General features: G+C 47.3%; 1 protein-coding gene across 3 annotated transcripts; it reads left to right on the forward strand.

Annotated features, from left to right (window-relative positions):
- Positions 1-18: 18 nt before the first annotated feature.
- On the forward strand, positions 19-16,597 carry ALAS1 (5'-aminolevulinate synthase 1). 3 transcript variants are annotated; one of them, XM_033209558.1, is made up of 11 exons: positions 19-188; positions 1,182-1,412; positions 4,432-4,659; positions 5,787-5,936; positions 6,616-6,838; positions 8,143-8,327; positions 8,876-9,055; positions 10,245-10,409; positions 13,557-13,825; positions 14,531-14,693; positions 16,244-16,534. In XM_033209558.1, the coding sequence occupies exons 2-11, from the start codon at positions 1,214-1,216 to the stop codon at positions 16,402-16,404; spliced, it is 1,923 nt and encodes a 640-aa protein (XP_033065449.1). In that variant the 5' UTR covers positions 19-188; positions 1,182-1,213; the 3' UTR covers positions 16,405-16,534. The 3 variants fall into 3 exon arrangements, with proteins under 3 accessions (XP_033065449.1, XP_033065440.1, XP_033065435.1); XM_033209549.1 differs by having other exon boundaries at positions 22-188; positions 1,193-1,412; XM_033209544.1 differs by having other exon boundaries at positions 42-203; positions 1,193-1,412; positions 16,244-16,597.
- The last annotated feature ends 5,882 nt before the right edge of the window (positions 16,598-22,479 follow it).

Consider the following 22,479-nt stretch of genomic DNA (forward strand, 5'->3'; position numbering starts at 1 on the left):
CGGCGCGCCTGCGCGGAAGAAGGCAGCGCCCACGGCGCATGCGCAGCGGTCACTCCTGCTGTATATTAAGGCGCCGGCGATCGCGGCCTGAGGCTGCTCCCGAACAAGGGCGAGGAACGGTTCGTTTGGACTTCTCGGCTTGCGTGCCCCTCTCCTTCGCCGCCGTCTCCGCAGCGTCCCCAGCGCAGGTGAGGGCCCGCGCGGTAGGTGTGGCGCCGGCCGGGGAAGCCCCCGCGTGTCCTGCCAGCCGGGGCACCTCTCGCCCGGGGCGCTGGGACCCCCCATCCCCCACTGTCACAGTCATCCGCCGCCTTGAGGTCAGCGTTTATCCTCCAGATCTTTTGCCTAGACGGCCGCCTCAGTTTCCCCCTTTCGGCCCCTTCCAGCTATTCCCGGTTGAACCCGCCGCTTTAGAATTCCCTTCTCATACCCCTCCCGTCATTCTCGAGACCTCGACCGCGGGTCACCTCTGACCCCCACTGCCCGAGTACTGCCTTCTTTCTCCAGACTCAACTCCCTCAACTTTATAACCCCTGCGCGTCCCCAGTGAGTCCCAAGGCGCTGGTCCTCATACCCCTACCCTCGTTTGTGCCCCTCCTTTCTCAGTTATGCCCAGTTCTTCCCGCTGTGGGGACACCACCGCGGAGGAATCGTTGCTTCAGGGACTTGGGGCCATGCTGGACTCCTTCCTCGGGTTTAGGAGTGCTTTCTGGGATGCGGGGACCAGGAGAAAGTCAGGATCCCTAATAGTCTTCCCTGTCTGGATAGATGAGTGGCTTCTTCCCTAACATCCCTTCTCCACCTAAATGTAAGCCAAGATGTCTTATCTGCACTGTGCATCTCCCTAAGAAACCTCTGGCCTCCCAAACCTGTTTTTGACTTGTCCTTCATCCTTCTGCCCCCTTGGCTATGTACTGTCAGTATTTACTTCATTTGGTGAAGTTGCTTTGTAGGTGCCTTTGTGTAGAGCTGGGGAATGAAGAAGTTGGTGACCCGTGTTAAAATGTGGTCACCATTCCTTAGCTGAGTCTCACATCAGTGCTGTCCTTAGCCATTTTTGAGGGAGAAGTGTTAGTATTCCAGGGTACCCTTTATGTAAACTGCAGGTGACACCTGAATCCAGTGAGCTTGTGGTGATATTTGCCTGATTATTAACAGCTGTTGATGTCACTCATCATCAGTCTTTCCACAGGAGCCAGCATACTTCTTGAACATGGAGACTGTTGTTCGCCGCTGCCCATTCTTATCCCGAGTCCCCCAGGCCTTTCTGCAGAAAGCAGGCAAATCTCTGTTGTTCTATGCCCAAAACTGCCCCAAGATGATGGAAGTTGGGGCCAAGCCAGCCCCTCGGGCATTGTCCACTGCAGCAGTACACTACCAACAGATCAAAGAAACCTCTCCGGCCAGTGAGAGTAAGTGTCACTGACAATGAAGAAGCAGGTACGGGTGTGTGTACTCATTGGTAGACTAGAAGCAGTCCCCACAGTGGTGGTGAGGGCCACAGTCACTCACAAAGGGCTGCTCTGTGCACAGATTATCTCATATGATTGTTGCTCCAAGGGTAGGCACTTTTAGCTTTTCCATCTTTAAAGGTGAAACAGTGGCCAGTGTTGCACATTGCAGGTTTTTGGATTGCATGTTAGTGTCTGTTGGGATTTTAGTGTTTCCTCAGTGCCTCGTTCACATAAATATTAAATTGGAGTGTTCTAATTTCCCTCATTAAACATTTGGCCTTCAGCTTTTTATTTATTTAGTTTTTCTTTTTTGAGACAGAGTCCTGCTCTGTTCCCCAGGTTGGAGTGCAGTGATGCAACGTCGGCTTACTGCAACCTCCACCTCCCAGGTTCAAGCGATTCTCCTGCCTCAGCCTCCCAAATACCTGGAATTACAGGCATGCACCACCACACCCGGATAATTTTTCTACTTTTAGTAGGGTTTCACCTTGTTGGCCAGGCTTGTCCTGAACTCCTGACCTGATCCACCTGTCTCGGCCTCCCAGAGTGCTGGAATTACAGGCATGAGCCTCCGTGCCCGGCCCCTTTGGCTTTTTAAAGTAGTGACTTGTTTTTTTCCTTAAAAGTTTTTGTTTTATTGTGGTAAAATGCCCAATAAAAATTAGCATTTTAAGCATTTAAAAATGTACAGTTCAGTGGTACATTCATATTGTTGTGTGACCATCACCACCATCCATCTCCAGAACTTTTTTTGTCTTCCCAAACTGAAATTCTATACCCATCAACCAGTAACTCTCCATTCCTCTCTCCCCAACCCCTGGCAACCACCGTTCTGCTTTCTGTCTCTATGAATTTGACTATTCTAGGTACCTCATATAAATGAAACTGTACAGTATTCGTGATTTTAAAAACAAATTTATCTTGGCTGTATGCAGTGGCTCACTCCTATAATCCGAGCGCTTTGGGAGGCCGAGGCGGTTGGATCACGTGAGGCCAGGAGTTCAAGACCAGCCTGGCCACATAGCGAAACCCCATCGCTACAAAAAATACAAAAATCAGCTGGACATGGTGGTATACACCTGAAATCCCAGCTACTTGGGAGGCTGAGGCATGAGAATTGCTGGAAACCAGGAGGTAGAGGTTGCAGTGAGCTGAGATCATGCCATGTATCTTTATTTGTATATACATTTGTTGTTGTTTTCAACAAAGAGACTGGAGTTGAATTTAGTTTGCTCTGGTTCTGCTAGGAGAGAACAAGGCTCTTCAGGTTCCACTTAATCCTAGAGAGTATTTTACAGGTTTTTGTTAGGCGTGTTCTCTGGGTGTGGGCTTGTAAGAAAAGAATTTTTGTTTTTCTTTAAGCAGAAAGGATTTAATCCTTTATAGGGTTTATTTTCAAGAGTTAGTTATGTCTTTTTTACCAAAATGCTTGCAATGGTTATGTTTTAAATGATAGGTTTTTTTTTCTTTATCTAGACTTTAATGAATATGTATTACTTCTATAATAAATGAAGTTAACTTCAAAATAATTTTTTTGGCTTTCTTTTATAGAAGATTTTAATGAAAACTGTATTGAGACACCTTACCCAAGTTATAGGAAAGGCTAGCCAGTGACTCACAGGAGTATTCCAGAATGATGAAAAAAGACTTTTCTAGAAAGAAGGTGAATGAATTTGCTCAAGGGGAGAGGGAAGTCACTGTAACTAGAAGGATAATTACCAGCCAACTGTGTGAAGTCAGCAGACTTTGATGAATTTAGATGAGAAAGTAGATGAGGTATGTGAATGTGATATACCCCTATTTTTTTCTTACTGTATTAGCAATCTAAAGACCTAAGGTTTAGCCTAATTTCTTTTGTTTAGAGAAAAACCAATAGCTTTTATGTTAAGCAACAGCAAGCCTCTTTGTCAAGAATCTGTTTAAAAAATGTTAGCAGAGGCAGGATGTGGTGGCTCATGACTGTAATTCCAGCACTTTGGGAGGCTGAGGCAGGAGGACTGCTTGAGCCTAGGAGTTTGATAGAAGCTAGGGCCACATAACTAGACTCCATATCTACAAAAAGTTAAAAAAAAAAAAAAAAATTAGCTGGACACAGTAGAACACCTGCAGTCCAAGCTACTTGGAGGGCTGAGGTGACAGGATCACTTGAGCCTGGAGGTCAAAGCTGTGGTTAGCTGTGATTGCACCACTGCACCCTAGCCTGGTTGACAGAGTAAGATCCTGTTTCAAAAAAAAAAAAGGAAAAGAAAATGTTAGCAGATTAAAAAATGTGTGTGAATACTTCCAGTTACCTTACAGGGTGTGTCCTCTCATGAAATAAGCTGAATGTAGTTGGGGTAGAAAGTACTGGAAATGATCCAACTCAAGGATTCCAGGTTGTCTAAAACTAGAAAATGGTAGTTTGTTGAATTTATGAGGAGAAATACTATGGGTTTAAGAGGCAACTGGAATGTGCCAGTCAGCTCTTCACATGAGCGTTGTTTCTTGTGAAGCAGATGAAAAACTAGAGAGATTAGCAGAACCTAATAAAAACAAGCTTGTGGCTGAGTGCAGTGGCTCACACCTATAATCCCAGCACTTTGGGAAGCCAAGGCGGGTGGATAACCTGAGGTCAGGAGTTCAAGACCAGCCTGGCTAACGTGGTGAAACCCCATCTCTACTTAAAAATACAAAAATTAGCTGGGCATGGTGGTGCACACCTGTAATCCCAGCTACTTGGGAGGCTGAGGCATGAGAATCACTTGAACCTGGGAGGCGGAGGTTGTAGTGAGCCAAGATTGTGCCACTGCACTCCAATCTGGGGGACAGAGCAAGTCTCCATCTTTAAAAAAAAAAAAAAAAACTTCTGTCTGGATGGTAGGGTAGAGTGAGTAAGTATTAAGTTTATCTTTGAGGCAATAAAAGAAAGAAAGAAGTGGTTTTCTTACACACTGTGCAGCCAGATCTGATGCTTCACTTTTTCTATTTCCTCCCTCAGAAGACAAAACTGCCAAAGCCAAGGTCCAACAGGCTCCTGATGGATCCCAGCAGAGTCCAGATGGCACGCAGCTTCCGTCTGGACACCCCTTGCCTGCCACAAGCCAGGGCACTGCAAGCAAATGCCCTTTCCTGGCAGCACAGATGAATCAGAGAGGCAGCAGTGTCTTCTGCAAAGCCAGTCTTGAGCTTCAGGAGGATGTGCAGGAAATGAATGCCGTGAGGAAAGGTAAGAGATGAGTTGTGAATCATTAGTGGTAGTGAAGAAGTCCTTTTAGTTCTTTTGGGCCCTCAGATTTGTGTATGAGCTATCATTAGGGCTGTATTTATGGAAACACCTTCCTCTTTTAGGGCCAGAGAGGAAGGTCTTCAAGATAGACAGTCAAGGGACTGTATTGCAAAAGTGGGATTTCCTGGTGTGTGTGTAGGATGTGACCAGCTTTTATAATAATTACTTCATTTCTGAAAATAACCTGCAGTCTTGAGCTGCTACCAGCTGCCTTTTGTCCCTTTGGTCTTTCCCATCATCTGGTGGGATAAAGATAGAAAACAATGGTTTTACTGCAGTAAGTGCTGGTCGTAGGGCTCCCAAGCTGGGTGTCTTACTGAAGGTCATTGAATTGCAACCTTAATTCCACAATATATAGCTGTGGCTACATCTGTAGAGCACTCAAGGCTCCCCAAAAGCCTAACCAGCAGAAATTATGCATATGGCCAAAATTGTTTTCTATGAAGAAAATTGAGATTAGGACCAGGCCCAGTGACTCACACCTATAATCCCGGCACTTTGGAAGGCCTAGGCAGGTGGATCACTTGAGGCCAGGAGTTTAAGACCAGCCAGGCCAACATGGCGAAACCCCATCCCTACCAAAAATACAGAGATTAGCTGGGCATCATGGCACATGCCTATAGTCCCATCTACTCAGGAGGTTGAGGAGGGAGGATCACTTGAACCCAGGAGGCAGAGGTTGCAGTAAGTCGAGATTGTGCCACTGCTCTCCAGCCTGGGTGACAGAATGGGACTCTGTCTTAAAAAAAGAAAAAAACAGAAAATTGAGATTAGGATTGGGGTGGGGATTTTGTGGAGTGAATAAGACATGCCAACCAGCAGAGAAAGCTTTGGACTTTATTGTTCATTAAAGCTGACCAGTAGCTCTGAAAACAACACCATGAGTCTGCCATTACAGTAACTAAAATAGAAGATATGCTTTGTACACTCAGTTACAGCTAACTTTGGTTATGCTTGGCCTTTTTTGTGAACTAGGCAATAAACCATTTTTGACAGTATGTCTGGAAGATATTGTGAACTCAGAATAGAAAGTTGGTCCCATTTGTTTCTTGTTACTTTTGTTCCAGAGGTTGCTGAAACCTCAGCAAGCCCCAGTGTGGTTAGTGTGAAAGCCGATGGAGGGGATCCCAGTGGACTGCTGAAGAACTTCCAGGACATCATGCAAAAGCAAAGACCAGAAAGAGTGTCTCATCTTCTTCAAGATAACTTGCCAAAATGTAAGTCTTATTGTTATTTGCCTGATGTAGGAGATAATTTATAATTTAAATGTACATTAGATTAAATATGAAATTGCATGGTGAGGCTGAGCACAGTGGCTCATACCTGTAATCCCAGCACTTTGGGAGGCTGAGGCGGGAGAAGATCACTTGAGGCCAGGAGTTTGAGACCAGCCTTGGCAATATAGCAAGACACTATCTCTACAAAAACAATTTTTTTAATTAGCCAGACATGATGGCTCACACCTATAGTCCCAGCTACTCAGGAGGCTAAGGTAGGAAGATTGCTTAAGCCCAGGACTTCAAGGTTCAGTGAGCTATGATCACGCTGTTGTACTCCAGTCTGAATGACAGAGAGAGACTCTCTCTAGGAAGAACAAAAAATGTATGGTGAGTTGAGGCTTGAAAGGCATATCCCTTGCTTGCATGAGCAGGTGCTTTTGGTTGTGGTGACTGCAGGTGCTGTTGGTAGCCTGCCTTCTGTCCTTTAATACCTACCATCTACACATGGCACTGGGCCAAACACTTGATATACAGTCTTATTTACTTACAAGATGAGGACATCAAATAACCTGCCCAGGATCTCCTTCAGTGGCCAAGCTGAGACTTGTTGTCTTTCACCAAAATGCAGCTGTGTTTCACAACCGTCATTCTCTCCTGTCTTTTGTTTGATTTTCAGCTGTTTCCACTTTTCAGTATGATCGTTTCTTTGAGAAAAAAATTGATGAGAAAAAGAATGACCACACCTATCGAGTTTTTAAAACTGTGAACCGGCGAGCACACATCTTCCCAATGGCAGATGACTATTCAGACTCCCTCATCACCAAAAAGCAGGTGTCAGTCTGGTGCAGTAATGACTACCTAGGAATGAGTCGCCACCCACGGGTGTGTGGGGCAGTTATGTAAGTAGCCCTTGGCTTTCAAATATTACTGGTGTTATTAGGCAAGCCAATGTATGTATAGGGGTTATATATACCTTGGTGTGTATAGGGGTTATACATACCTTGATGATGTATAGGGGTTGGATCTTTATGGAGGGAACATTCAGTAGCTGAATGTGTGCCACAGCAAAATACTATTCTTAGCTTCTGAAAAATATCTATAGATTATTTTTAAAGGAACTCTAATATGCAGGTAGCTGCTGGAGCCCCTTAGCTTGTGAGGGTTCAAGCTTATGGGCTCAATGACTACACATGTCAGTCTACTTTCTACCACTCTACAAGTGAGTGTGCCTTTAACACCAGGCAGTCTTGCACAGAGACATCCTTGGTTGTGGCTGTGAGAGGAGAAATACGAATCTAGCAGTGCTAGAGAAAAAGCTACTTCAAAAGACATGTTAAAAAGGATGTAGAGGCCGGGCGCGGTGGCTCAAGCCTGTAATCCCAGCACTTTGGGAGGCCGAGACGGGCGGATCACGAGGTCAGGAGTTCGAGACCATCCTGGCTAACACGGTGAAACCCCGTCTCTACTAAAAAATACAAAAAAACTAGCTGGGCGAGGTGGCGGGCGCCTGTAGTCCCAGCTACTCGGGAGGCTGAGGCAGGAGAATGGCGTGAACCCGGGAGACGGAGCTTGCAGTGAGCTGAGATCCGGCCACTACACTCCAGCCTGGGCGACAGAGCGAGACTCTGTCTCAAAAAAAAAAAAAAAAAAAGGATGTAGATCCCATTACTCGTCCTTCAGGAGGCTTACCATCCTAGGGATTCTTGAGAGAGTTGCTTGCCGGATTCTCCAAAGGCTTGCTAAAGAGGTTTGAGGTTTAATTAAACCAGTTTCAGGTTTAATGATAGTGATATATCCTAACATTACATGACTGGCTTGCAGAGGGTCACCACCATCCAAGATGTCCCTCTAGAGTCTGGTTTTTCTTAAGATAACATGTTATTGGAAAGAATAATGTTTCTCAGAGAAAATAAACCTTAGTTTCTTAGACAAGAAACTCAGCTAATACCAAGCACTCACTGATTGTTAAATGAACACTTGTTCTTGATGATTCCTGGAGGTGTCATCACCCTAGCGTTGACACCTTCTCCCACCTAGTCTGAAAATGAAATCAGTTGAAATTTCTGACCCCAGGTTTCACAGTGAGAGAGTTGCTACATCAACATGTTTGAGTCTCCTGGATCCTAGAAAGAGGAAAAAACTCATATAGTGTTTAGAACCATGAGCTGTATTTTCTGGTTTTGTTTGTTTTTTTTTTAAACAGGGACACTTTGAAACAGCATGGTGCTGGGGCAGGTGGTACTAGAAATATTTCTGGAACTAGTAAATTCCATGTGGACTTAGAGCGGGAGCTGGCAGACCTCCATGGGAAAGATGCTGCACTCTTGTTTTCCTCGTGCTTTGTGGCCAATGACTCAACCCTCTTCACCCTGGCTAAGATGATGCCAGGTAAGGAAGCCTGGCATGGGTGCCTTAGAGTTTTTTGGGTTTCTTAGTAATAACAAGAAAATTGGCAACAAAGAAGGCTTACCAGAACCTCTCAATTAAAAATCATAATCCTCTCTGGGCATTTGTTCTGGGGTCAAGCATGAAATGCTAACTGTACATTATGGGTTCCAGGAGAACATGATACCAGTGAAAATTAAAACTTGAAATGTCTTGTCCTTGCGCTAATTGCCTCAAATGTGTTTTGTATTCTAAGATGATCCTTTGGAGAAGTCTCTTAATCATTTAGTTAGCCCTTGATTGAGTTTGGAGTGAGGCAGCCAGATTTAAGAGCAGATTAATTGCCTGCCACAAGGTTATTCTATACCTTTGGACCTTCTCACAGGGGAAGCACTAACTAGTTATTTTGCCAGTAAGAAACTGGCACACAGTGTCTTTTTCCTAATAGGCATTTTCAAAGCATCATTTCCAAGGAAAAGTCTGTCGTCTCTCTCTAGGAAATAATTTGTCTTTGATGCACATGGCAATAAATAGCATTTTTGTTGTCTTAGGCTGTGAGATTTACTCTGATTCTGGGAACCATGCCTCCATGATCCAAGGGATTCGAAACAGCCGAGTGCCAAAGTACATCTTCCGCCACAATGATGTCAGCCATCTCAGAGAACTGCTGCAAAGATCTGACCCTTCAGTCCCCAAGATTGTGGCATTTGAAACTGTTCATTCAATGGATGGTAAGTGTGGACAGAAGTTCCTCTGAAATCTGAGATGAAAAACTAGGCCTGAACTCTTTAAAAGTATGGTGTTTTGTTGTGTTTTTTAATTTTCTTTTTTTTCTTTTGAGACAGAGTATCGCTCTGTTACCCAGGCAGGCTGGAGTGCAGTGGTGCAATCTCAACTCACTGCAAGCGCCGCCTCCTGGGTTCACACCATTCTCCTGCTTCAGCCTCCTGAGTAGCTGGGACTACAGGCGCCCGCCACCATGCCTGGCTAATTTATTTATTTATTTTTTATTTTTTTTGAGATGAGTCTCGCTCTGTCACCCAGGCCGGAGTGCAGTGGCGCCATCTCGGCTCACTGCAACTCTGCCTCCTGGGTTCACACCATTCTCCTGCCTCAGCCTCCTGAGTAGCTGGAACACGCCCGGCTAATTTTTTGTATTTTTAGTAGAGATGGGGTTTCACCATGTTAGTCAGGATGGTCTTGATCTCCTGATCTCGTGATCCACCCACCTCGGCCTCCCAAAGTGCTGGGATTACAGGTGTGAGCCACCATGCCCGGCTTGTTGTATTTTTTAATGTTCTTTTCCTTTCTGCCAGGACTTTTGTTTTTTCTTTCAACCTTTAGGTTCAGTACATGTGCAGGTTTATTATATGAGTAAATTATGTGTCACAGGGGGTTGGTGTACGAATTATTCCATCACCCAGGTAATAAGCAAAGTACCCAATAGGTAATTTTTGATCTCACCCTCCTCCCACCCTCCACCCTCAAGTAGGCCCCCGGAGTCTGTTGTTCCCTTCTTTGTGTCCATGTGTTCTCAATGTTTAGCTTCCACTTATAAGTGAGAACGATATTTGGTTTTTCCGTTCCTGTATTAATTTACTTAGAATGGCCTCTAGTTCCATCCATATTGCTGTAAAGGACATGGTCTCGTTCTTTTTTTATTGCTGTGTGGTATTGCATTCTGCCAGGATTTTGTAATCGGTGGACTTTTTTTAATAGATTTGGGTGAAAGTGAATTTTCTATTCTGACTTTCACTAGGCTCTGGGACCCCAGGTAACCCAGAAATTGGAGGAAGTTCATTTTCTTTCCAATATTAAAAATGATATCTTAGAATATAAGTTTGCATTGTTCTGACTCTAACCAAAACAGAAATTTCTGAAGTGGCAAGCTCTTCAGAGCAGTCTCTGGTCTTTCCTCAGGGGCAGTGTGCCCACTGGAAGAGCTGTGTGATGTGGCCCATGAGTTTGGAGCAATCACCTTCGTGGATGAGGTCCACGCAGTGGGGCTGTATGGGGCTCGAGGAGGAGGGATTGGGGATCGAGATGGAGTCATGCCAAAAATGGACATCATTTCTGGAACACTTGGTATGTATACATTGCATTACATACACTAAAATTCCATTATCCTAACAAGGCCAAGGACTAACTAGTCTAACTGGGAGCAGGTGAGGAAACGGTCTGGCAGCATATGAAGCCTGGGCCACTCTTTTGGCTCAGCTTAGTGGAATTCCTTGGGTCATGGAGGCATGGCTCTTGGAATCAAAGTAAACCCCACAGCCTAACACAACAGATAGGCCATTTATTGCCATCTGAATTCATTTCGGACAGAGTTGTGGGTCTAGCCATATGCCATGGCAAGAACCTGTACTCTCTGTGCCTCAGGTTGTTCTTAATTAAAAAGAAAAAAGAATTCTAGTATTTTCTCCTGGAGCACTTGTTAGGTTCAGGTGTTGTGAAGTGCTGAGCTCCGTGCCTGCCACATGGGAACATTCCAATTTATCCTGGTTTTCCTCTGCTCTTCCTCATACAGAGGCTATGTCTTGTGGTAGGTGGGAGCTAGACTTTGGAGTCCTGCCGCCTCACTAATTGTGTGACCTTGGGTTGGTAGTTAACCTTTCTATACCTTAGTTTCATCATCAATATAATGGAGAAAACAGTAGGACCTAAATCAAAAGTTTTGTGGAGAAGGTAAATAAGTTATATGCAAAGTTACTATAGACATTCCCTCTGAGAACCTATGAGAACCCTAAAGAGATGAAAATTATATAAATTTGAAGTGTTTTTTTTTTCACCCAGCCTTAGCTGGGTAAAATTCCAGCCTCTGGGATAATGTTCGCAGTGGGAAGATGGTGCAAGCACTGCAGAGCCAGTCTTGTTCCAAAGAGCACATGCAGTGCAGCTTCCAAAAGTGGGTAAGGCAGTTGGAAACCCATCTAGCAGTTAGCTAAAATACCAGTTTATAGCCTGTGCTTGGTAAAGGAAGGGCAGGCTCTTTAAAAAGTGTGCTTCAGCACTGTCAAGGGGTGTGAGAACCTAGTGCCGACCCAGCGAGCCTGGGAGTTCGAAGGGTGGAACCTCTACCAGGAGAAAAGCACCTAATCATGTGTCCTAATTCAAGAAGCTCTTTTCTTTTTTCTTTCTTATTTTTCTTTTTTTTTTTGAGACGGAGTCTCACTCTATCGCCCAGGCTGGAGTGCAGTGGTACGATCTCGGCTCACTGCAAGCTCTGCCTCCCGGGTTCACGCCATTCTCCTGCCTCAGCCTCCCAAGTAGCTGGGACTACAGGCACCCGCCACTGCGCCCGGCTAATTTTTTGTATTTTTAGTAGAGACGGGGTTTCACCGTGTTAGCCAGGATGGTCTCAATCTCCTGACCTCGTGATCCACCCGTCTCAGCCTCCCAAAGTGCTGGGATTACAGGCATGAGCCACTGCGCCCAGCCAGAAGCTCTTTTCTTTTAATGATATCTCCTGATGTGGGCTCTTTGAAGGTATGGTCATTGTGAGATGGAAAAGGCTGGAGAGAGAAACTTTGTACCATAGGGGATTGAACCAACTCAGCTTTGCATGTGGTTTTAGCAGAAACATTAATTATAGAATGTGATGTTAAGATCTATGAAGACCCTTCTGGAGTTCTTTGTGTTTTTTGAGATAGGCTCTCACTTTGTCGCCCAGGTGTGATCACAGCTCACTGCAGCCTCCACCTCCTGGGCTCAAGTGATCCTCCCACCTCAACCTCCCAAATAACTGAGACTACAGGTGTGCACCAGCATGCCTGGATAATTTTTGTATTTTTAGTAGAAATGGGGTTTCACCATGTTGGCCAGGCTGGTCTCTAATTCCTGAGCTCAAGTGATTTGCGCACCTCAGCCTCCCAAAGTGCTGGGACTACAGGTGTGAGCCACGGCACCTGGCCTCTTCTGGAGTTTTTAATCCTGAAACTTGAGATGCAGATTATACAAAAGGACTCAGTGAGAATTGAAAACCAAGTCTGGCCCTAAATCAATCCTAACAGGATCTGAGTTTTCATATTTGTCTTGCAAATGCATTAATTGTCCAGAGTTTTGTTCTTAATTAAGTAGGAAATAACACCAGTCACACCAAAACAGTTAACGCCTTAGCTGGGTAAAATTCCAGCCTCTGGGATAATGTTCGTGGTGGGAAGATGGTGCAAGCACTGCAGAGCCAGTCTTGTTCCAAAGAGCACATGCAATGCGGACATGGGGAGTGGAGCTGTGCTGGTTGTCAGAGCAGCAAGCCTGGGTGAGAAAGGGAAAGGAGAATAAGATGGTGGGAAGGGAGGCAGCAGCAGGGTATTTGGGCACACTGGGACCCACTGAGGTGTCAGGTCTGATTGGAAGACCTGCATTTTGATCCTGGTTAGACACCAGCTTGGCCATATGACTTTGGGCAAGACCCTTTTGTAACCTTCCTTAGGTTTTTTACCCTTTTAAAAATGAGTAGCCAGGCACAATAGCTCACACCTGTAATCCCAGCACTTTGGGAGGCTGAGATAGGAGGATCTTGCCCAGGAGTTTGAGACCAGCCCTGGGCAACGAAGCATGGACTCCTCTCTACACAAAATAAACATTTAAAAAGTTAGCCAGGCATGGTGGTGTACACCTGTACCAGCTACTTGGGAGGCTGAGGTGGAAGGAATACTTGAGCCCAGGAGGTTGAGGATGCAGAGAGCTATGATCATGCCACTGCACTCCAGCCTGGGTGACAGAGCAAGACCCTGTCTCTAAAAAAAAAGGATGATTAGATATCCTTTTATAGTCATGCATTATGTAACGATGGGAGATGCGTTCTGAGACTTGCATCACTAGGCAATTTCATCATTGTGCAAACACCATAGAGTGTACTTACGTAAACCTAGATGGTATAGCCTACTGCACACCTAGGCTTTGTGGTATGGCCTGTTGCTCCTAGGCTGCAAACCTGTACATCATGTTACTGTATTGGATACTGTAGGCAACACCATGGTATTTGTGTATCTAAACATACCTAAACATAGAAAAGGTACAGTAAAAATACAGTATTATAATCTTATGGGACCACCATTATATATGTGGTCGTCATTGACTGAGACATCATTAATGTGGTGCATGACTACGCCAATCAGTCCAGAAACAAATTAAGAAGATAAGGAGAAAAGTCAGTGCTTTGAGGCAACACCTTGCTGTGTCCATTTAGAGGCTGTTGCTGTAACTAATGAAGCTGTCTCCTCCCAGGCAAAGCCTTTGGCTGTGTTGGAGGGTACATCGCCAGCACGAGTTCTCTGATTGACACGGTACGGTCCTATGCTGCTGGCTTCATCTTCACCACCTCTCTGCCACCCATGCTGCTGGCTGGAGCCCTGGAGTCTGTGCGGATCCTGAAGAGCACTGAGGGACGGGTGCTTCGCCGCCAGCACCAGCGCAACGTCAAGCTCATGAGGCAGATGCTAATGGATGCCGGCCTCCCTGTTGTCCACTGCCCCAGCCACATCATCCCTGTGCGGGTAATGGCCTGTCTCTGATTGGACTTGCTGTGGGCTGTGCCTCTACACATGATGTACGGATGTTCTGCTTCATACCTTCCTGAAGTTGGGCTTGAGTGGGGTGACTGCCAGGGAGGGGTTGTAGCCAGCCACCCTCTGTCAAGTTTCCGCCATTGGCTGACTTCACCATGAGAAGAAAGCCTTTGAACCCAGCAGGCTGGGGCAGAAGTTCCCTCTCCAGAGCACTGACCTTAACAGGGTAAACACAGAGCTTGTATCTGGAGAGCTCCAGAAGCCTGAGCTTGGCCAGCTTTGAAGTATGGCTTTCTACTTAGTAAATTTCAAAATAGGTTTTGCCCTTCCCACTACAAATGGTAGCACTGTTGATGTCACAGTTGAATTAGTGTAATGAATACAGCTAGTGTAACCGAATCTAGATTATACATCCTGGGTATGAGAGTCTGCTGGTACGAATGGAACCAGTGTTTTCTCATTAAAAATGTATTTCTTTTTAATAAGGTTTTGGTTCTCTGGTCTTCACAAAACAACACTGGCTCCTTTTAAATGACAGGTGTTTGGGCAGCGCTTTCCCTCTCCCCCAAGCTTGCATATGTTGCTACAGTCTGGTCTTGAGCGTGAGTGTTGTGGGGACTGTGTTCGTTGGAATCTCTGCTAAGAGGTGGTCCTTCCTGTTGTGACCTTACCTTCTGCTCTCATTGAACTTAGGTTGCAGATGCTGCTAAAAACACGGAAGTCTGTGATGAACTAATGAGCAGACATAACATCTATGTGCAAGCAATCAATTACCCTACCGTGCCCCGGGGAGAAGAGCTCCTACGGATCGCCCCTACCCCTCACCACACACCCCAGATGATGAACTACTTCCTTGGTGAGTACCTTTGCAGTGTTTATAATTGAAGCCCTTCAGAGGCATTCAGATTTGTTTCTTCTTCTTTTTTTAGGTTTTTTTTTTTTGAGACGGAGTCTCGCTCTGTCGCCCAGGCTGGAGTGCAGTGGCGTGATCTTGGCTCACTGCAAGCTCCGCCTCCCGGGTTCACGCCATTCTCCTGCCTCAGCCTCCTGAGTAGCTAGGAATACAGACGCCTGCCACTACGCCTGGCTAATTTTTTGTATTTTTGGTAGAGATGAGGTTTCAGCATGTTAGCCAGGATGATCTCGATCTCCTGACCTCATGATCCGCCCGCCTCGGTCTCCCAAAGTGCTGGGATTACAGGCGTGAGCCACAGTGCGTATTTCTTCTTTTTCCCAGTAACTAAGCATGCCCTCAAATGGTTCAAAACCCTAAAAGATATTTATTGTCTGATTCACATCAAGAGGGTGGAGAGTCATTTTGGGAGCTCTGAGGGAGCCTGAGAATCTGCTCAGTGTTCCCGGTGCCCCCTTGTCTACATGGCTGAAGGATACACGGTAATGACTTGCAGGGAGAAGAGGCCTCTGAAGGCTTGAGTCCCTGCTGGCCCCCCGGAGTCCAGCTCACATTTATCTTCGCCACTACCCTCTACTCCATGACGTTGTATAATCCTTGAATAACCCCACACGTAATCCCCTCTGATAAGAGGAATTGCTCAACATTTTCAACTGCCCCTTGGTTCTATACTGCCCCACCCATGTCCAACCTAAAGGCAGAGACAGAAGGGGGCTGTTAGCCACAGGTCAGCTCTGCCTCAAAGGTACATTGCCCTCCCAAGCCTGCCCAGCATGGCTCAGCTTCCTCATGGGCTCTCTGTTCTATTGGAAATGCTGGGTTTAAACTGTCATGTGGCAGTATTGGAGCAGCTTCTTCCCTACAGGTCTGTGAAATCAAGCTCAACTCGGGGTTTTATTTTTCTCTTTATTTATTTTTATGAAAGCCTTAAAATGTTTATAAAAGCCTTATCTCAATAGAGATATAACTCACATACCATAAAATTCACCCTTTAAAGTATCCAAGTCCATGGTTTTTAAATACACTCCCAGTGTTATGCAACCATCACTTCTATCTGATTCTAGAACATTTTCATCGCCTCAGAAGCCGCTGCCCATGAGGAGTCACTCCTCTTTTCCCCATCCCCAGCCCCTGTCAACCACGAGTCTTTCTGTCTCTGTGGATTTGCCTTTTCTGGACCTTGTGTCTAAGTGGAAGCATACGGCGTGTGCTCCTTTGTGTCTGTCTTCTTCCAGCATCATATCTGCAAGGCTCATCCATGCTGTAGCATTCATCAGCACTTCATTTCTTTCTGTTATCAAATAACCTTCCATTGTACAGATTTACCACATTTTGTTTATCCATCTATTGGTGGACATTTGGTTGTTTCTCTTGTTAACGATTATGACTAATGCTGCTATGAACATTTGTGTATGAGTGTTTATGTGGACATATGTATTCATTTCTTTTGTGTATATTACTCCCTTTAATATTTAAAAACTGTTTCTCCTCAGAGAATCTGCTGGTCACGTGGAAGCAAGTGGGGCTGGAACTGAAGCCGCATTCCTCAGCTGAGTGCAACTTCTGCAGGAGGCCACTGCATTTTGAAGTGATGAGTGAAAGAGAGAAGTCCTATTTCTCAGGCTTGAGCAAGTTGGTATCTGCTCAGGCCTGAACATGACCTAAATTATTCCACTTAACCCCAGGCCATTATCATATCCAGATAGTCTTCAGAGTTGTCTTTATATGTGAATTAAGTTATATTAAATTTTAATCTATAGTAAAAACATAGTCCTGGAAATAAATTCTTGTTTAAGTGGTGGCTCTTTCTGCTGTTGGCTACTGAATAAAATTCTTCATTGACTGGACACAGTGGCTCACATCTGTAATCACAACACTTGGGAGGCCAAAGCAAGAAGATCACTTGAGGCCAGGAGTTTAAAGCTGCAGTGAGCCATGATTGCGCCACTGCACTCCAGCCTGGGTGACAGAGCAAGACTGCCTCTAAAATAAAAAAATAATAATTGTCATCATCCCTTTAAGTTCAGTCTGTATTCTAGGAATGAATAAACTGAATAAAGTGCTGGAGCTCTGGTAATGGCTTCAGAGCAGGAGAGACAGAACCTCCCGCAGCTTGAACCCTGCTACCTCCTTAATGCCTACTGTATCCAGTGGCTGACCCAGCTGCACCCGGCAACTGAACAGTTTTGAAAGGGTGCAGCCTTGGCGGCTGGTTTCACTTTAAACTTCTCACTTCATATCTTCAATGGACAGTGCTGCCTCGCAGTCCTGCTACAGCTGCCTCCCCCTGACTTTCCCTTTTAGCTACTGCCTTGACCCCATTTTTCCCTGTGAAAGTCTGGGCATCAGAAGACTGGCTTGTCTGTCACCGCCCCATCCTCCAGCCTGTCAGCTTCCTGCGCCTGTAGTTGTGTCCCATCCAGCAAAAGCGGAGGGGTTTGTGCTCCTCACCCTGCCTCTCTCCATTTGTATTTCAGCTCTTGTTGCTTCTTGCACGGTCCTACAGCCATCTCTTTGCTGCAGAATTTCTCCCCCTCTGCTGGTTCATTCTCCTTGGCCAGCAGAGGCTTTGTCCCCCTTCTGAAAAATAAGCTTGTTCTGTCTAGAACCTCTTCTTGCTCCCCCTGCCTCTCTGTGCTGCCCCTATTCTGGGCAGTCACCCTTTCATCCCTGTTCTCTAGGAAGGCTGCTCATTTCTCACATCTGTCTCTCATCTTGCCAAGTCCAGTGGCCAGTTCTGTCTTCCTTTATTGGATCTCAGTGATATTTGCAGTGGTTGTCCTTGGCCTTTTTGAAGCTTCTTCTCTAAGCTGTGCCACTAACCTCTGCTGATTGTTTTCCCCCTACCTCATGAGCTGGTCCTTGCTCCATTTGGCTGGGTCTTCCTGTGAATGTTGATGGCCCCACCAGGCTGGTCTCTTAACTGTACTCAACTCCCCACCCAGCCCTGGGCTTTTTTTTTTTTTGAGACGGAGTCTCGCTCTGTCGCCCAGGCTGGAGTGCAGTAGCCGGATCTCGGCTCACTGCAAGCTCTGCCTCCCGGGTTTACGCCATTCTCCTGCTTCAGCCTCCTGAGTAGCTGGGACTACAGGCCTCCGCCACCTCGCCCGGCTAGTTTTTTTGTATTTCTTAGTGGAGATGGGGTTTCACCATGTTAGCGAGGATGGTCTCGATCTCCTGACCTTGTGATCCGCCCATCTCGGCCTCCTAAAGTGCTGGGATTACAGGCTTGAGCCACCGTGCCTGGCCCAGCCCTGGGCTTTAAGCTGCATCTGTGCACTGCCATCTATGCCTGGGTGTCAAACAGGCACCTCCAACCACACAGGCATGGAGGACACCCTGGGTCTGCTGCCCTTCCTTGTCTGGTCTTCTCCTTGCCTTACCTGCCCAAACACCAGACCTCTCCTGTGGAAATCAACCCTTTCCCTCCCATGCACACTACTGGCAAGTCCTCTACTAGCAAGTTCCAGCTCTGAAGTGAATCTCAGGCCAGGTCATATCTTATCCCCTCCTCTGCCACCATCCTCGTCATGCCTCCATATGGCATCTGCCCAACTCACCCCAAGAGCAGCCTGAAAGATCTTTTAAAAATAAAATCAGATCATGTCCCTACCCAACAGAAAACTTTCCTGGGTCTTCCAGTCACACTCAGATTAATTCAGGCTGAGCATGGTGGCTGATACCTGTAATCCCAGCACTTTGGGAGGCTGAGGTGGGAGAATTGGTTGAGCCCAGGAGTTTCTGAGAGTAACCTGGGCAACAATGGGAAATCCCATCTCTACAAATAATTTAAAAATTAGCCAGGTGTGGTGGTGCACACCTGTAGTCCAGCTGCTCGGGAGGCTGAGGTGGGAGGATCGTTTGAGCCCGGGGAGTCGAGGCTGCAGTGAGCTGAGACTGCACCACTGCACTCCCGCCTGGGAGAGCGAGACCCTGACTCAAAAACCCTAGGCCAGGCACAGTAGCTCACGCCTGTAAGTAATCCCAGCACTTTGGGAGGGCAAGGCGGGTGAATCACTTGAGGTCAGGAGTTTGAAACCAGCCTGGCCAACATGGTGAAACCCCGTCTCGGCCGGGCGCGGTAGCTCAAACCTGTAATCCCAGCACTTTGGGAGGCCCAGACGGGCGGATCACGAGGTCAGGAGATCGAGACCATCCTGGCTAACATGGTGAAACCCTGTCTCTACTAAAAATACAAAAAACTAGCCGGGCGACGTGGTGGGCGCCTGTAGTCCCAGCTACTTGGGAGGCTGAGGCAGGAGAATGGCGTGAACCCGGGAGGCGGAGCTTGCAGTGAGCTGAGATCCAGCCACTGCACTCCAGCCTGGGTGACAGAGCGAAACTCCGTCTCAAAAAAAAAAAAAAAAAAAAAAAAACCCCGTCTCTACTAAAAATACAAAAAATTAGCCAGGCGTGGTGGCATGCACCTGTAATCCCAGCTACTCAGGAGGCTGAGGCAGGAGAATTGCTTGAGCCCAGGAGGTGGAGGTTGCAGTGAGCCAAGATCATAGCACTGCACTCCAGCCTGGGTGATAGAGTGAGACTCCATCTCAAAACAAAACCTTAAACTCCTCACACAGGCTGGCAAAGTTGGGATCAAGGTCCCATCCAGTTCTCCAGACCCATCTCCCATCCTACCTCGTTTGTTCACTGTGGGCCTCAAATACCTAGGTTCTGTGCAACTTCCAGGCCCTGGTGTAAGCCATTCTTTCTCTGTCAGGATGCTTCTCCCCTGGATCATGGTGTGGCTGCCTCTCTTCACTCAGACAAGGGTCCCCAAGGAGACCCCCATTGAGCATGCCGGCTAAGGCAGACTGTTTTGTAGTCTCACCATTGCTTGGTCTCTGACATGATGTCCTTCAGAGCTCTGGTCACCACCCACAATGACTTTTCCCCTGCTGGCCATTTGCCCTGTTGTAATGTCATCTGCCTGACGACAGGTGCCTGTCTTCTCACTTCTGTGTCCTCAAAGTCCAGCACGGTGCCTGATACATAGTGGGTGCTAAACATATGTGTACTGAATGAATGAAAAAGAAACCCAATGGCAACAGGTCAAGTTCACTAGAAAGACAGAGAGTTGAAGCAAAACCAAGCAGCTGGAGTTGAGCAGAGTCCTTTGACCTCGCCTCCCTTCTCATAGCTCTAGAAACGGCAGCTGTGTTTTCTCCTCCCTGGACAGAGTTGGGCTGGCTGCCAGGTAGCTGGCAGTGGGCCTGGGGCACACACCCTCAGAGCTCCGCTGAGTCACAGTCCCATCAGATAAAACCATACACCTAGTCAGGCTACAGGGCTTGATGGAAACCACATCACCACCGAATCATGATTCGGTTCCTTCCTGCTCAGGAAACGGGCCTCGCTCAGCATTCCCTGCTTTGCTGCTTCGCAGGAGCTTTCAGGGCTTTCTATGGTCCCTCTCATTTCCACGCCCAGGACCCCATCACCTCCCTTCCTTCAAATGGGATTGTTTTCCTCCAGCTGGGGTAATGTTGCTACCTGAATGCTTAGGAAGATCCACTCCTCCTTTGTAAGACCCAGAAGCAAGGCACTCAGGCGCATGTGCCCCTCCCTGCTTCTTGGGGTTATTGAGAACAAAGGACCAGGTGACCTGCAGGAAGTAGGCGGGATTCGTGAACTGCTTAAAAATGGGGGTTTGGGCCTGGCTCCATGGCTCAAGCCTGTAATCCCAAAATTCTGGGAGGCCAACGCAGGTGGATCACTTGAGGTCAGGAGTTTGAAACCAGCCTGGGCAACATGATGAAACCCCATCTCTACTAAAAATACAATAAATTAGGAGTGGTGGTACATACTTTTATCCCAGCTACTTGGGAGGCTGAGGCAGGAGAATCACTTGAACCCAGGAGGCGGAGGTTGCAGTGAGCCAAGATCACACCACTGCATTCCAGCCCGGGCAACAGAGCGAGACTCCGTCTTAAAAAAAAAAAAAAAAAAAAAAAAAAAAAAAAGGAAGTTTGGCTTTTGCAAGCAACTCTCACGTGAAACTACGATGTCATGAAAGTTCTCTAAGGATATTTAGAAGCTGACGGCATTAAATAAGGTGTCCTAAAGGGAAAAGGGCAAACTGTATTTGAAATCTTAGTGAACAGACATTCCTCACCTTGAAGTTTTCCTCCTATCAGGTTGCCTGAGTCTCCTGCCTGTTCCTCTACTTTCTCGTCTTAGGGAGCACTCTCTGCCCTGGTCCTGCTCCCACAGAAAGCTGTTGCCCCAGCTTCATGTGCCTCTGATACAACCATATCTGAACCCTGTCAGTGCTCTGGGAGGGGTCCCTGGCCCAGAGGATCATTGGGTGGAGACAGAAACACTGAAGCCGCATCAGTTGAGGGGCCTGCGTGTAAATCCCATCACCTAATAATAACTGAGGCCCTACTCAGTGTTTCAGACCTTTACCCATATTATACGAATCCCTCCAACGTCCTGCAGAGTAGCGCTGCTCATTCCCATTTATAGAACAAGCAAGCTGAGGCTCCAGAAGGGGAGGTCATCTGCCCAAGACAACCCAAATGGCAGAACTGGCAGGCAAGCCCAGGCAATCTGGTCTGAGTCCTGTCTCTTTCCTGGCCATGCTGATGGGCAAGGATGGCTGCTGCATGGAGGAGAGCCTGGAGCCATCTCTGAGCACCCTTCCTGATTACAGTACAGAGGGCGCTGCCTTCTACCCAGCCCCACTCTGGTCCAGCTCCAACCACTTCCTGAAGGACCTCAGATAGTGGTGCTTGGCTTCTCTGATCGTGTAGACAGCACAGAGCCAAGTGCCACAGACTCCCCCGACTCACTCGAGCCGAGCCCAACAGCCCCCCACCATGGCCCGTGTGCTTCCTCTCCAAATGCTCTCCTGAATCTCCAGCCCCAAAAGCATCAGGACTGTGAAGGTGGGTGGGGGGTGGGGAGATGGAAGCTCCACCAGGAACTTCCGGAGGGTAGGCCTGGCAATCCCAAGAAAGGCAGGTTTGCCCTGCCTCTCGCATGCAAAATACAGTTCCCTGAATGGGACTCTGTTCCCAGCTCCCTGTCCCTGCCCCTGATTGTGGCCAGAATAGTCTCAGAGCCACTCAACAGGGGACTCCCCTAGACTCCAGCCTGGGGAAAAGGACTATTGTTTTCTTTTCTCTGCAGGCAGCCAAGGAAGGATGACAGGTTGGATTAGAGCCCACGTGGGGCATGGGGCTTCCGACTGGTAGGTCAGAGACCTTCCTTCTTTCAGATGAGCAGACAACAGGGAACTCCAGCCCACTACAGGAGCCCCTGTACCCAAGTCAGAAAGAGGACAGCAGCCTATACTTCCCCATAGCCATGTCCTGGGGAGTGGGGCAAAAGCAAGCCTCCAAGGGCTGCCTATGACCAGCCCACCAAGTTAGCTGTCTGCTGCCAGCTTCAGCTTTCCCCTCCAGAGGCCCTGGGTGGACGAGCAGATCTCAAACCGGCCTGGGCCGGCCAAACTGGGCTCCAGCTCTGACCTGTCAGCCTGCATATTTCTTCCCTGCTCCTCAAAGGGCAGGTTTGGCTGCGGTAATGGTGTAGGCTCCCCGTCCAAGAGAAGGTCCCTCAGGGGCTCCAGGCCTGACGCTCCTCATGGCTCCACACAGAGTGTGGAGGAGACCCTGCTGAGGACAGACCCTGACCTCTCCAAACACTGGTCATCAGGGCTCCCAGCTCTATCCTGAAATGTACACTATCAAATATAGAGGCTCATACCTGTAATCCCAGCACT

The sequence above is a fragment of the Trachypithecus francoisi genome, unplaced genomic scaffold, assembly GCF_009764315.1.
Source record: "Trachypithecus francoisi isolate TF-2019V2 unplaced genomic scaffold, Tfra_2.0 Lachesis_group0, whole genome shotgun sequence".
In the NCBI taxonomy this organism is placed as follows: Eukaryota; Metazoa; Chordata; class Mammalia; order Primates; family Cercopithecidae; genus Trachypithecus; species Trachypithecus francoisi.

Coding starts and splice junctions, on each gene's coding strand:
- ALAS1 (XM_033209549.1), top strand. CDS start 39: ATGCGCAGCGGTCACTCCTGCTGTATATTAAGGCGCCGGCGATCGCGG. Junction 189..1,192: donor CCGCAGCGTCCCCAGCGCAG/GTGAGGGCCCGC, acceptor GTCTTTCCACAG/GAGCCAGCATACTTCTTGAA. Junction 10,410..13,556: donor CATCATTTCTGGAACACTTG/GTATGTATACAT, acceptor GTCTCCTCCCAG/GCAAAGCCTTTGGCTGTGTT.